The 12269-nt window shown below is 39.5% G+C and overlaps 2 protein-coding genes across 3 annotated transcripts in view; one reads left to right on the top strand and one right to left on the bottom strand.

Moving 5' to 3' along the window:
• Nucleotides 1-1303: 1303 nt before the first annotated feature.
• Nucleotides 1304-6658, top strand: LOC106951627 (GTPase HRas). 2 transcript variants are annotated; one of them, XM_015039273.1, is made up of 5 exons: nucleotides 1304-1770; nucleotides 2013-2160; nucleotides 3945-4123; nucleotides 4804-4963; nucleotides 5618-6658. In XM_015039273.1, exons 2-5 carry the CDS (start codon nucleotides 2050-2052, stop codon nucleotides 5729-5731), a joined length of 564 nt encoding a protein of 187 aa, XP_014894759.1. In that variant the 5' UTR covers nucleotides 1304-1770; nucleotides 2013-2049; the 3' UTR covers nucleotides 5732-6658. The 2 variants fall into 2 exon arrangements, with proteins under 2 accessions (XP_014894759.1, XP_014894758.1); XM_015039272.1 differs by having other exon boundaries at nucleotides 1310-1770; nucleotides 2048-2160.
• A 937-nt stretch (nucleotides 6659-7595) lies between these two features.
• Nucleotides 7596-12269, bottom strand: part of pold1 (polymerase (DNA directed), delta 1, catalytic subunit) — a 15632-nt gene continuing 10958 nt past the window's right edge. Inside the window, exons 16-27 of the mRNA XM_015039270.1 lie at nucleotides 11659-11772; nucleotides 11293-11440; nucleotides 10790-10885; nucleotides 10539-10676; nucleotides 9419-9594; nucleotides 9153-9305; nucleotides 8938-9040; nucleotides 8729-8861; nucleotides 8281-8394; nucleotides 8126-8178; nucleotides 7941-8038; nucleotides 7596-7837 (exon numbers count right to left, since the gene is read on the bottom strand). Of these exons, the coding sequence (XP_014894756.1) occupies nucleotides 7750-7837; nucleotides 7941-8038; nucleotides 8126-8178; nucleotides 8281-8394; nucleotides 8729-8861; nucleotides 8938-9040; nucleotides 9153-9305; nucleotides 9419-9594; nucleotides 10539-10676; nucleotides 10790-10885; nucleotides 11293-11440; nucleotides 11659-11772 (1414 nt within the window). The 3' untranslated portion in view covers nucleotides 7596-7749. The remainder of the gene's footprint in view (nucleotides 7838-7940; nucleotides 8039-8125; nucleotides 8179-8280; nucleotides 8395-8728; nucleotides 8862-8937; nucleotides 9041-9152; nucleotides 9306-9418; nucleotides 9595-10538; nucleotides 10677-10789; nucleotides 10886-11292; nucleotides 11441-11658; nucleotides 11773-12269) is intronic.

The raw sequence follows: 12269 nt of genomic DNA, 5'->3' as shown, positions 1-12269 counted from the left end.
ATCCACTGTGGATCTGGGTCAAAGTTGGGGAATTTTTATTCATATATATATATATATATATATATATATATATATATATATATATATATATATATATATATATATATATATATATATAAAACTTTTTTTGTCATTCTTTTCTTTTTTTAAAACTACAATACTCTGTTTTTATATTACAAATTGTATTGATTTTCAAAAATAATTTCAACTTTGACATTTTCTCTAGTGTTATTTGTGTTTTATCTTTCTTTAAGCGGAAGCTCGTATGACAATCCCACTTACTCTAATGTGGTCAGTATCTGACAGATTGCAGCTTCTTAATTAATCTCATGATTTAAGCTTTAAAAGTAACACTGAATTGCCAAACCTGAGGCTGGTCATCTCTCCCCTTTATCCTGTTTCTTCATAACAAATCTTTTAAAAAAAATGTAATTCTTCATTACGAACACTAGAGGGTACTGAAACTCCTAAAAAATCTAACTAAGCTTTCCTGTAAATGAAGGGTTTGCAACCGGAACTACATGCAGTTCTTCGGGGCATTTTAAAGTGGCTGTTAATACCAAAAGAGATATAAAACTAAGTTGTTGTTTGTTTGTTTTTTACATAAAACTATTTTAAAAAGCTAATCTTATAGGGTTTCCTACTTTCATGTGATATCTGCACAGAGATTTCACAAAACACTAATTCCAAAAAGAAATGATTGTTTAGTTATTTTCTTTATTATTGTTACCACAAAACTACAAGCTTCTTTAATCTTTGTCCATGAGATTGAATGTTCTGTGTTGTTTGTGCCAGACAGACCTAAATGAATATTCACTGGGCCCGTTTTGGATTTGATGGAATAGAAAATTAGTATCATGTCCAACCAACAAATCTGCAGCAACTGTGTGATGCTCTCCTGTCAATATTTGTCCAAGTTATCTCAGGAATGTTTTTACCCTATGAACTGAATCTGTGAGGCAAAGGAAGTAAGTTCTGTATATTCACTATTTTTATTACTTCGTCCATATTTGTCAACACAGATGTTTCAGATGTAAATATTGAGTTGCAGTTATCAAGTGCCACAATCAGAGGGCAGTAAATATTTAATCATCTCGGAATACACGTTCTAAGAGTCATAAAATAAAGGTAAACATATCCCTGGTAAAACTTTCAAAAATAACCCCTAAATAGGTAGCGGGGTTCAAATAAAGACAAAATAATAGTTTAAATGTGTTACCGGAGGGTTTTTTTTTTTTTGTATGTTACGCAACGCCTGTAAGAACTGCTCATCAGCATGTTGAGTCCGAGGCGAAGTTAAAGACGCAAGAAAGGAAAAGCTGTCCGGGAAGCCGCGCCCAAACGAAGACAAAACTGTTGGTGATTGGGGATTTTTGCAATCTTTGGGCGGGACTACAAACCAAAGCTTCATTCTGATTGGCCAGAAAAGACGTCGTTCGTTAATATCTTCTTTTGATTGGTTGCCTCACAAGGCGATTAGGGCTTCACTTACAATGAACCGCAGCTGAGAAGAAGTAGAAATTACTACATTTTCTTGCTTGTACATCTTTGTGTTAAGTTCACCATTTTTTTCCCCTCGCACTTTGAGGATTGTCCAGCTTGAATAGTCATTTCTTTATCTAGTCTGACAGATAAGTTGTCAGACACTGAAGTGTTTCTACCAGTGCTTTGAATAAGGAAATAATCTCTTGCTAACGTTATGTAGCTAATCTCATTTATCTGTCGGAAACTCAACTTTCAACTCGCAGTGTTACACAGCCCCACGGACAGGTAAGCGCAGCTGAACGTGTTTTCTTACTTCTCGCCCTCGTTCGCCTCCTCTCCGCACTGATAAAACTGACTTAAGTTAAATAAAAGCGTCTTGTACGGGGGAGATAAATCTGGGTTAGACTCTTCGCCATGTCAGTTCGGGGAGGAGAGAGCGGATTGTCGCTGGGGGAAGATCTGTTAATGATCACCTGATACTTTCTGGACAGGGAGATTATGAAATCGCGGCTTTTAACTTCCAACAGACTCGACCACCTGTTGACCCGGCTCGTTTTTGCAGGCATGACCGAGTACAAACTTGTGGTGGTCGGTGCTGGAGGTGTGGGGAAGAGCGCTCTCACCATCCAGCTGATCCAGAACCACTTCGTGGACGAATATGATCCCACCATCGAGGTGAGAACCCGACCGTCACACTGCGATCACCGCTCCAGGAAGCTGTATTTGCTCTAAATATCAGGGTGTGTTGGGGTTATTCTGGTGTTAATGGTTGCATGACTTTTTAAAGGCCACTGCAGTCTGATCTGTCATGTTGGAGCTTATGTTGTTGGCACCAAAACTTAAGAGGACTGTGTGTAACATTAAAGTCCAAAAAAATGTAAATTTGAGTAATTTAAAAGCGTTTTATTTATGTAAAAGTAATTTATCTAATTTCAGCTTCACTTCAATGTCATGTAGCTTCCCACTCCCGATTTTTATAGATCATTAATCATGTAAGAACGATTTTATTCAGATTAATCACGGGCCTTTTTTGGGATTTGGTTAAAATTATACACTTGAGTAGAAACGTACAATAGCATTTTCATGTAACCACTCCTCCAGGTTCTAATTTTACATCAATACATTGCTAATTTTGTTTTTGACATGTAGATTTAAGCTAAAAATATAAGCGGATGGTAAATTTTAATAGTTATTTTGAATTGCTTACTGTGCAGATTGCACTGGAAATGTATCAAACTCATATTTCCTGGGTAATTCCTCAGACTTCTTTTTTTGACACACTGCTGCTTGGAGCATAACATGCAGTTTTAAAATGGTTTTAGTTTTATTATGAGACATGAAATGTGCTCCTTTTGCTTCCACACCACGACTGCCTTTTATTGTAACTAGAAGAAACTCCATAAGGCGTGTCTTATGAACTGGAGACGAGTGCAAGTGCCATCTTTCATCTAGCTGACGAGCAGTGCACAGCAGCATTTTAATTTGATTTCATTATGGAAAGTTACGATAGAATTTAGATTATGGGATAGTCTTAAGTAAAGGTGTCTATTTAACGAAGCATTGTTCACTTATTTCAAACTACTTGGTAGTAACATGCGAGTACATGAAACCATTCTGCTCGTTCATATAGCACCAAATTGCAATTGATCTCGTTTTTATATTTCAATATTGTTTTTAATTCAAGTAGATGTATAACAATGTAATTTAAAAACTCACATTCAGAGCGATAGACATGCTCTGCTACTTGATTCTACTTTCAGTACTCTACAGCTAAAGTCAAATGATTATTTAATGCCAATAATTGTTTGGTTATTTGTCTACTGTAGTCTGCAATTGTCTGCTTAGCAGATGTGCTGCTCCCGGCTCACCATCTGTGAAAGTTTCAAAACCGCGATCCCTCAGTAAAAGGAATACTAGACGTGCACTTAGTTTCCACATTATGGCTGTTTGTTCTCGACCAGCACTGGAAATATGCGTCTTCTGTTTGCAAAACAAACTGCAGTAGCCGCCTTCTTTCAGCCAGCTGACCCAACAGTGTGCAGGAACAGGTGGGAGAGGGCGCTGTGGAGTTACCTTTTTCTGAAAGCTCAGTTTACCTCGACTGAACAGGCCCATACTGAATGTAGACAGTGTTTTTCTTAAGCAGAGACCGTAACTGTGAAATAGATGCAGAGGACATCACGCCTCATAGCGGAGGCATAATGAAGTCGAAGAGTTTTTTATTTTTTCCCCCACACAGATTGGAACCAAATTTTAAATGTTTTCTCAGCTCTGCTGAAAAGAGAAAACTGTTCACATCTGGTAAATGAAATCCTGAAGCTTATATGGAAGATCTTATCGGTTTCATTTAGTGTCGCTCAGAGATATAAATCATTAACGTCCCGTTAGTGCATGATGAATAACTAAGATGCGACTTCAGCCGGTCTAATTGTTTGGATGATGACGTGTCTGTGACGCAGGACTCATACAGAAAACAGGTGGTGATCGACGGGGAGACGTGTCTGCTGGACATCCTGGACACTGCAGGTCAGGAGGAGTACAGCGCCATGAGGGACCAGTACATGAGGACTGGAGAGGGCTTCCTCTGTGTGTTTGCCATCAACAACACCAAGTCTTTTGATGACGTTCACCTTTACAGGTAGAGAATGATTTAAAAAAAAAAAAAAAAAAAAAAAACATCTCAAAATTCTGGATCTGCAGTAAATTGGTGCTGGAGAGACACTGTGTTGACTCAGAACAGTTTGAGTCACACTTTACTGTTTTTAGGACATCAGATTACTGCAGGACTCAACAGTTTAGCTATGAAGGCCATTTCCTGCTGAGCAGGAACTGTGCGCATTTATCTCAAGCGCACATGCTGAGTGCGGTTAAAATTTCTGTGACCGTTTGAATCAAGGCAGCTCCCGTAGCTTTGCTCATTTCAAGACGAACGGCTCTTTTAGAGTTTAGACCAGTGTTTCTTAACCCTGGTCCTCACCGCCCCCCTATCCTGCATGTTTTAGGTTTTTCCCTTCTGCCACACACCTGAATTGTATCTCTGGGTGATTAACAGGCTTCTGCAGTACTTGATGGTCATGCAATCATTTGAATCAGCTGTTCTGGAAAAGAGGCACATCTAAAACATGCAGAGCAGGGGGGCGGTGAGGACCAGAGTTGAGAAACACTGGTTTAGACTCTGCAGTTTATTCGTAAAAACATTTTTAAAAAATACGTGACTGACCCAGATAGGTGTCTGCGAACGAGGTCAGCCTCAATGTCTGAGGATTTGTTTTTTTTTTTTGTTTTTTTGTTTTGTCTTTTTACATGTCATCTCCTCAGAGAGCAGATCAACCGGGTGAAGGACAGCGACAGCGTTCCCATGGTGCTGGTGGGGAACAAGAGCGACCTGAGCGCCCGCACGGTGGAGACGAAGCATGCTCAGGAGCTGGCAGGGAGATACGGAGTGCCGTTCGTAGAGACGTCCGCCAAAACCAGACAGGTGTGTGGAAACGCCTGTGCTTCAACTCAACTAGACTAATGGAAAAGTTAATTTCGCTCAGCAGTTGAATTCAAAAAGTGGCACTTGGAAATTGAATAGGTTGATTGCACACAAAATGGTATTTTTAATAAGTTTTGTTTGTAATATGAGGATTAAGAGGTCTGACTTAATTTACTTGGTTTTTCTAACGCACTTTTTTCTTCCACTAAACCTTCCATTAATACCCTTGGCTGCAGCTCTCTATGAAGAGCAGCTTGTTAGCAATGGCCTTTTGTGGGTTAGCCTCCTTGTGGAGAGTATCCGCTAGAAAACCTTCAGGTCCGTTTTTTCCCCACGATTTTAAAAACGGTAAACATGGCCTTCAGATTTCTTTATTAAAATGCTTTTATTTCTTAAGTAATGCGTCAAATTTCGAAGGAACCTAATTTTGGGTTACCTTTTAAAACCATAAAATTCTAAAAGTTTACCACCATTAAATACACTTTTTGAAAGCGATTGATTTCACCACCACTAACGCACGTACTAAGAAGTCGACGTAAACAAGACTTCTCCAGAAACCAAAATCTGAAAATGTTACCAAACAAATTATTGGGTAACTTTGGGTTCCTTCATGTGCAATCTACATGTTGTTGTTTTTTCTGTCTGGTCTTGCAGGGTGTGGAGGAAGCCTTCTATTCGCTGGTGCGGGAGATCAGAAAATACAAGGAGACCAACCGCAGCAACAAGAAGAGCAAGAAGAGCAATCAGAGACGCTGCATTATACTATAGCGCACACACACACACACACACACATCCAGCCAGCATCCCTGAGAGCACTTGTATAATACTGCCCTTCCTCACTGTGGAGGCGTCGGTGAAGCAGACGGTGCAGAATCGATTTTCGTCGCTGCAACCATTTCTGCTGTCGCCATGTTTGTCATTTCTTCAGTGTTCATCTGCTTAAGGAGGATTTCACTGTATGCTGTGCGTAACTGCACTTTGCACAATAACAATGGGTGAGGAGCTCAGGCTGCATTCGCATTAAATACTTGTGAGACTTTTTTTTTTTATCAAATGTCAGTGTTTGACTTTGAAAGAGAACAAATACCTTCAGTATATTTTTCATAGGACATTTTGCTCGTCGCTTTAGTCGGGTTTTTCCACTCATTTCAGAACAGATGTCTGTTGCCTCTCAAACACAACTGCGATTTATTTTGTATGTCGGCAATATTAGTGTCCCAGCTTAACTTTATACATTTGTGTTCATTAGACATCAGGACAAGTTTGTGCCACTTTCGAAATTTACTCAGGAAAATGCTTCTAATCGGGCTCTGAGTAATCCGCATTACAGGCCTGCACACTCGCATCGTGTGTAACATTCTCAGTGTTGGTTGCGTTTAAAATTCACTGTCTGCGCACACTTTGTTACAGCACTCTGTCACCTCATCGCCACAGCATGCGAGTTGTGAAAACATTCGTGTCGCGTTATTTGCACACTCATGCTGAAGCCAGTGTTTTATCAGTTTTCCGATCATGAGAGATGCTGGATGGTTAGTATATATAAAAAAACAAGTTTTTGATTGTATGTCACCAATAGTTTTCTATTTTTGTAGAACTACTTGATGCATCCCCCACTGTAATAAAAAAATATATATAAAATTACAATGCTGAATGCAAAGTAAATAAAGTCGCATCTTGAGTTGATGTCTTTAGAAACCTCTGCTGTTATCATTTCAATCTGTCATTGCATTGTGAACCAAAGTGCGTGCATATCTCTGGGAGATATTCATACACATGGTAATTGAGCAAGTGATTACCAGGGAAGCCATTAAATTGATAACTGCATTAGTAAAAATCATTTAGCAGATCAGCGGTTAACCAGCTTGAGGCAGAAGCGGTGCAGCAGTTTATTTTAGGAAGTTTTCCTGGTGTTATTTCACAATGTAATGTAGCCACTACCTTCAGTTATAAAAATGATGTGTACAGCAAACATAAAAGAACTTTTACAAATTTAAATAAGGGCTCTGTCTCTTTAAGAAACTCCTGCTCTTTCCAACATGTAACCGTCAGCACATAATCAGTGATGCTTTTCCATTATGCCATTTACAACCGTTCTGAGAAGTAGCTCACATAATGAGCTCCACCTGATAAGTGCTGCTGCCGCTAGTCTGGGGGGGCAGGAAAGGGGTGCTCAGCTTGGAGACTGCAGTTCCAAAGAGGATTTGGGTGGAAATCTTTGTGGGAGCAAGTATTTAAGCATCCCCAAATGGTTGCCATGGGAGATTCAAGGATTTCTCAAACATGCATGAAAGAATCAAAACACCATTTGTGTTTCTGATGAGGAAATACCATAACTCAAAAAGGAATTTTTACATATACCTTTTAAGATGGTATTATTGCATAATACCATCAATTATTTTTGTCTGTACCAAAGCTAAACTAGGCTCAGGGTTTTGTCTGTCAGCCGGCAGACAAACCAGAGGAAGAGCTGTGGTTTTGAGGTGTGAGAAAGAGCGACTTCTTTTACAGCCCTGAAGCAGTTCAGTCTGACGCCTCGCAATATCGAAAAGTTAAACATACAGATCAGCATGCGGTTAATGCCATGTTAACCCAAACACCTGTTCAGTTACTGACCAGAAAATGACTCCACCTGACAAAATTAAATTTGATTTTATTTTACAAAAAGGCACTACAAATAAATGTATCTATAGAAAACATGAAAAAGTGTCAAAAAGGCATTTTTACAGTCAAAAACAACGCATACAAGTAGAGTCCAACTTCGCTATCCAACAGGACGAGGTTTTTAATCACCATCCGAATCGAGACACAAGCTTGCTCTGGTCATCCAGATCTTTCTGAACCTTCTTCCTCATGTAGAAGATCGGACAATCACGACTGCAGAACAGTGAGCAGAGAACAGCGTTAACATTTTAACAGCTAACAAAGCTGAAAGCTTCCGAGTTTAGATAAAAATGTGGATCAGGCGTTTCTTCTGTACCTGGTGCAGAGCACATCTTCGTGGAGCGAACCCTGGCAGCGCTGGCACTGAGTCCACAGACGGGAGAAACGCTCCTCCAACGCATTCAGGTGGAAGATCTAGTCCAGTATAAAAAATAAAAGTCAAAAGGGAAAATTTAAAACCAAGAAAATGAGAAAAATGCATTGTGTCAGTCACTTGCGTACCTCTTTTTGATAAAGTTCCGACTCTTTCTTTTTGCAGAAATCACACACGGCAGCTGGAAGGACAAAGATGAAATATAAAGCAACATGAGAAGAACATATCGATTAAAATCAAATAAAATTTAAAAAAAAAAAAAGCACAGGAAGCAAAATCACACCATCAGTCTTGAGCACGGCTTTGCAGCCGATGCAGGTGCTTCTCTTCTGAGCGAATGCCATGAGGCCTCCGACCTTCGAGGTCAACACAGTCTTGCAGCGCGTGTGGTCGCCCTCTAAAAAGAGACACAAACACACAGAGGAAGCCCTTTACAGAGATTCCACAATCCATTTTACGTTTGGTTCCAGTTCTGTCTGGTTTTTATTTCTGTTTTATTTTGGAGTTTTAAAATATTTTAAAGTTCCAGTGAAAATTAAAGTTTATTGGCCTTTGAGAGGGGGAACCTGCATTGCTGACGTTATACGTTACTTGTAAACGGTCTCATAACAAGATTATCGTTTATCGCAATAAATCCTGGGACAACTTATCGACCAGCAAAATGTGTTGTTATCGTGGCATTAGTAACAAACAACGGAGAAAAGGTCGATGTCACCGGTGAGTTCTCGTACTTAGCAGGACGCTCTCCGCCTTGGTCTCCCCCAGGATGGGCTCGAATATCCTCAGCAGCGGCTTGGACAGCTGCTGCTCCAGGTAGTACTGTGTGTCGATGGGAATATTGTTCTCCAGAACGTAGATTGGGTCCTGAGAATTAGGAATGACAGCAGAATTAAACGTCTGTTAAAGAGAAACAAACGACAGACCACATGTGTTTGCATACCTCTGACTTCATGTAAGCAGCTGCTCCCTTTGCAGCCTTGATGATGACGTAAGGGACTCTGTCTCCCAGGTTTGGGGCGCTACCTGCATCCCTTTTCCTCATCCTGTAAAAAAAAAAAAACACACACACACCAACATGAACAAGGGAATTTCCTACAAAAACGTTTTCTTTTCTCTAAACCTTCACTGAAATGAGGAGTTATTAAATAACCCGACCTTTCGGCCAGCTCCACGTGTGCCTGCTTGCCAGCGTACTCCTGGGCTGTGCGCGTCAGCTCCTTAGTGATGACCAGCTGACTGATGTCAATGCGATTGCACAGCAGGTCTGAGATCACTTCTTTCGCATGATCCACCGCACCCTGAGGATCCCTGAAGAAAAACAACGCACAAAAATTCACATAAAGTGAAATTTCTTGTAGTTTTAATGCTTACAGAAACACATGGAGATCATTTATAATGCAGCAAGTAAAAGCAGACGGTACCTCTCAATGAGGATCTTTTGTAGACAAGTGTTAATAAGATTGGCCACTAGAGGGCAGTTGTCTCTGCGGACCGTCTCAATGCCTTTGCAGTCCATCTTGTCATGCGTGTCTGGACTGGAGGAGAAGTACAGGCCTGCATAGCGCTTCTTATTGATCAGCAGGTATGGGTAATACACCTGTGGAGATCGAAAAACACAGATGTTCATTTTATTATATACATTTGAAGTGACCAAAAGGAAAAACTGAACACCGTTTCCCACTCTAAGGATTTACAGGAGATCAAACAGCTCATTATTCACAAGGTTTCTAATCATCTTTCATCCCCAAACCCCGTACATATCCAAAATACAACTTTACAGCACTATCAACGTGTGGAATTAAAAAAATAAAGTATACAAACCAAAGTTTAAAATAAATTTAGAGTAAATTGTGATATAGTAGTTAGTCTTTCAGTCAAAAAAGAACTACAAAAAAGAAAAGACATTACTGATGGACAGACAGGTGACGGGTCAAAACATGGATAAACAGACACAAATAAGAATGACTGCCTGACTAGTTAACATATTTAAATAAAACTAGTGAAAAAGAGGGGGGGGGGATCACTGGTTGGAGCAACTTTTTAAGAATTTCTTATATTTAAATGGATTAATCGTTTTATTCTCATCCAGATCTGGAAAATATTTACATCTCAGAATTTAGGTTACTTTGTAGGAACCATCTTCACAAAAGTAAGTGTAAAAAAAATATATTTTGTACATCTTATGGCATGCTGATAGTGTATCTTACTATCAGCATGTAAGATGCTGATAGAAATCAGCATCTTACATGCTGATAGTAAGATACACTATCAGCATGCAAGTATGTCAGCATGCCTAACATGCTGACATACCATCAGCATGTTAGGTATGCCTTACAACAAGTATAACGTTGTTAAAGGATTAAAAAAAGCAATGCAAGTCGTTATTTAAGACATTTGTAAATGCAAAACACAGATTCTCAGGAAGTTTATCCTGTAGTTTACGCTTGGTTCTGACTTACCAGTTGTTTGTATCAGAATTACACTGCTGACTTGATTGCACTCATATTAGCCTCATCTGTTCTTGCAAAGGACAAATGTTACCTTCTCAAACTCCAGCTTGATGGGTGGAGTGAAATGCGACGACACCCACTCAGCTGCTTCCCTCCCGATTTCCATGGCTTCTTTTACGGTTGTAACTCCGAGTTTGACCATGACAGAGTCTGTGTCTCCATAAACCACCTTAATAGAGACAAAAGGCATTCTATTTTAAATAATCCAAAAAGGAATCCCTGAAAAACAAAGCAAGTTTTTTTTTTTTTTTTCAGTAATAAAAACACAGAGCTGCGTCTCACCCTGGCGTCAGCTTGGTATCCGTTGGAGATTGTGTATTTGGACTCCACCAGCTGCTTGGTTTTCTCAATCATCTGTCTTCCAAAACCAGTTACACTCTGAAAGAGATGAAAGCAAATGTAAAAAAAAAAAAAAAAAAAAAGGTAAACCTCTGACTTTAAGAGTGCATCATATCTCTCAGTATTTAGCAAATAGAAATAATTTTGGTGAGGAGGAAAGCTGAAAGAGAAAATGTTTAGTGTGTTGTAACTACAGACAATGAGGGAAAAAAACAGTCATCTTGTTTCATCTAAACATCTCCACCTGTTCTGTGGTTTCTTATCTTAACCCTGCATCTTACCGTTCCTGCTCCAACTTCACATCTGTGCACAACCAAAATATGGCAAAAACTGAGTGGAAAAAACAAAACAGCTGATCCAGGCCAAAACTGAACTGGAAACCTGCACCATGCCTATTCGCCTGGAGCCATTCGCCATCCGACTAACTGGAACAAGCAAGTGCTCACCTGTGAGATCTCCAAGCAGGGCAGTTTGCCCACCTGGGCCCCGGTGAAGCCGTACACAGAGTTGGCACTGATTTTCAGGGCTAGCTGTCGGCCGTCCAGCACCTGCTTCTTGAAAGGATCCGTTTCCTTCTTTAGTTCCGTTTTGGCCCTGTGGGGACAAATGTGGAATAAACTTCAGAGCTAAAATACACAACCAAGTGATCTGCTATTATATAATATCTATGAGGAAAAAAAAAACTGCAGGGATATGTTGCATTAAATCGCATCATAGAGCATCCTCTCTTAGACTAAATATCAAATAGCTGCAGATTCATGTAAATATAACATCTTAATTCAGCGCTTTTTTGATTTCAAAGTAGTTCAAACCTCTTTCGGGCAGACAGCAGGTTCTCCAGGATCTCTGGAAGAAGACCTTTTCTCACAGAGCTCTTCACAAACTGATCACCTGTGGGAGTCTTGATGAAGTCATCTGGTGACAATCTGCAAACATACAAACATACATAGCTACTAAAAACAAATCTCAGAAGACTTGGTCTGAAAATAGTAGTCATTTATGCCAATTTAATTGAAAACATTTGTGAAAAGATGCACTGTTGAGAGCTTTGTGAGTCATACATCTGATATTTGGTTTTTTACAGTGTTTTGATTTGCTGAATCAGATTTTTCTTTCAAAGAAAATAAGACATAAATAATATTCATTTTCTTACAGCTGCCCTGTAGTAAGTGCTCCTTACATAATTATTTCAAAAGCAAAACAGTGCATTTGTTTTTACAAAAGTGTTTTTTTTATAGCGATTGAAATTTTGTGCAAGAAGCCATCCTGTAATCTGCTTTAAATCTTAGACTCTTATAGCCTCAGTAAACTCCTGATTTGTCACAAGGTTGTAGAAAATAGTCTGTTTTTAAATACAGTTGTGGTCAAAAGTGTACATACACTTGTAAAAAATCATAATGTTATGGCTGTCTTGAGTTTCCAA

Source organism: Poecilia latipinna, unplaced genomic scaffold, assembly GCF_001443285.1.
Source record: "Poecilia latipinna isolate Pla-1442-1.1 unplaced genomic scaffold, P_latipinna-1.0 Scaffold466, whole genome shotgun sequence".
Classification (NCBI taxonomy): Eukaryota; Metazoa; Chordata; class Actinopteri; order Cyprinodontiformes; family Poeciliidae; genus Poecilia; species Poecilia latipinna.
Note: the sequence above shows the minus strand (reverse complement) of the source record. Positions and strands in the feature narration are given on the sequence as shown.

Excerpts from the sequence above, each read along its gene's own strand:
- LOC106951627 (XM_015039273.1), top strand. The coding sequence starts at position 2,050 with ATGACCGAGTACAAACTTGTGGTGGTCGGTGCTGGAGGTGTGGGGAAG. Across the intron at positions 2,161-3,944 it reads AATATGATCCCACCATCGAG|GACTCATACAGAAAACAGGT; the intron begins GTGAGAACCCGA and ends TCTGTGACGCAG. Across the intron at positions 4,964-5,617 it reads CGTCCGCCAAAACCAGACAG|GGTGTGGAGGAAGCCTTCTA; the intron begins GTGTGTGGAAAC and ends CTGGTCTTGCAG.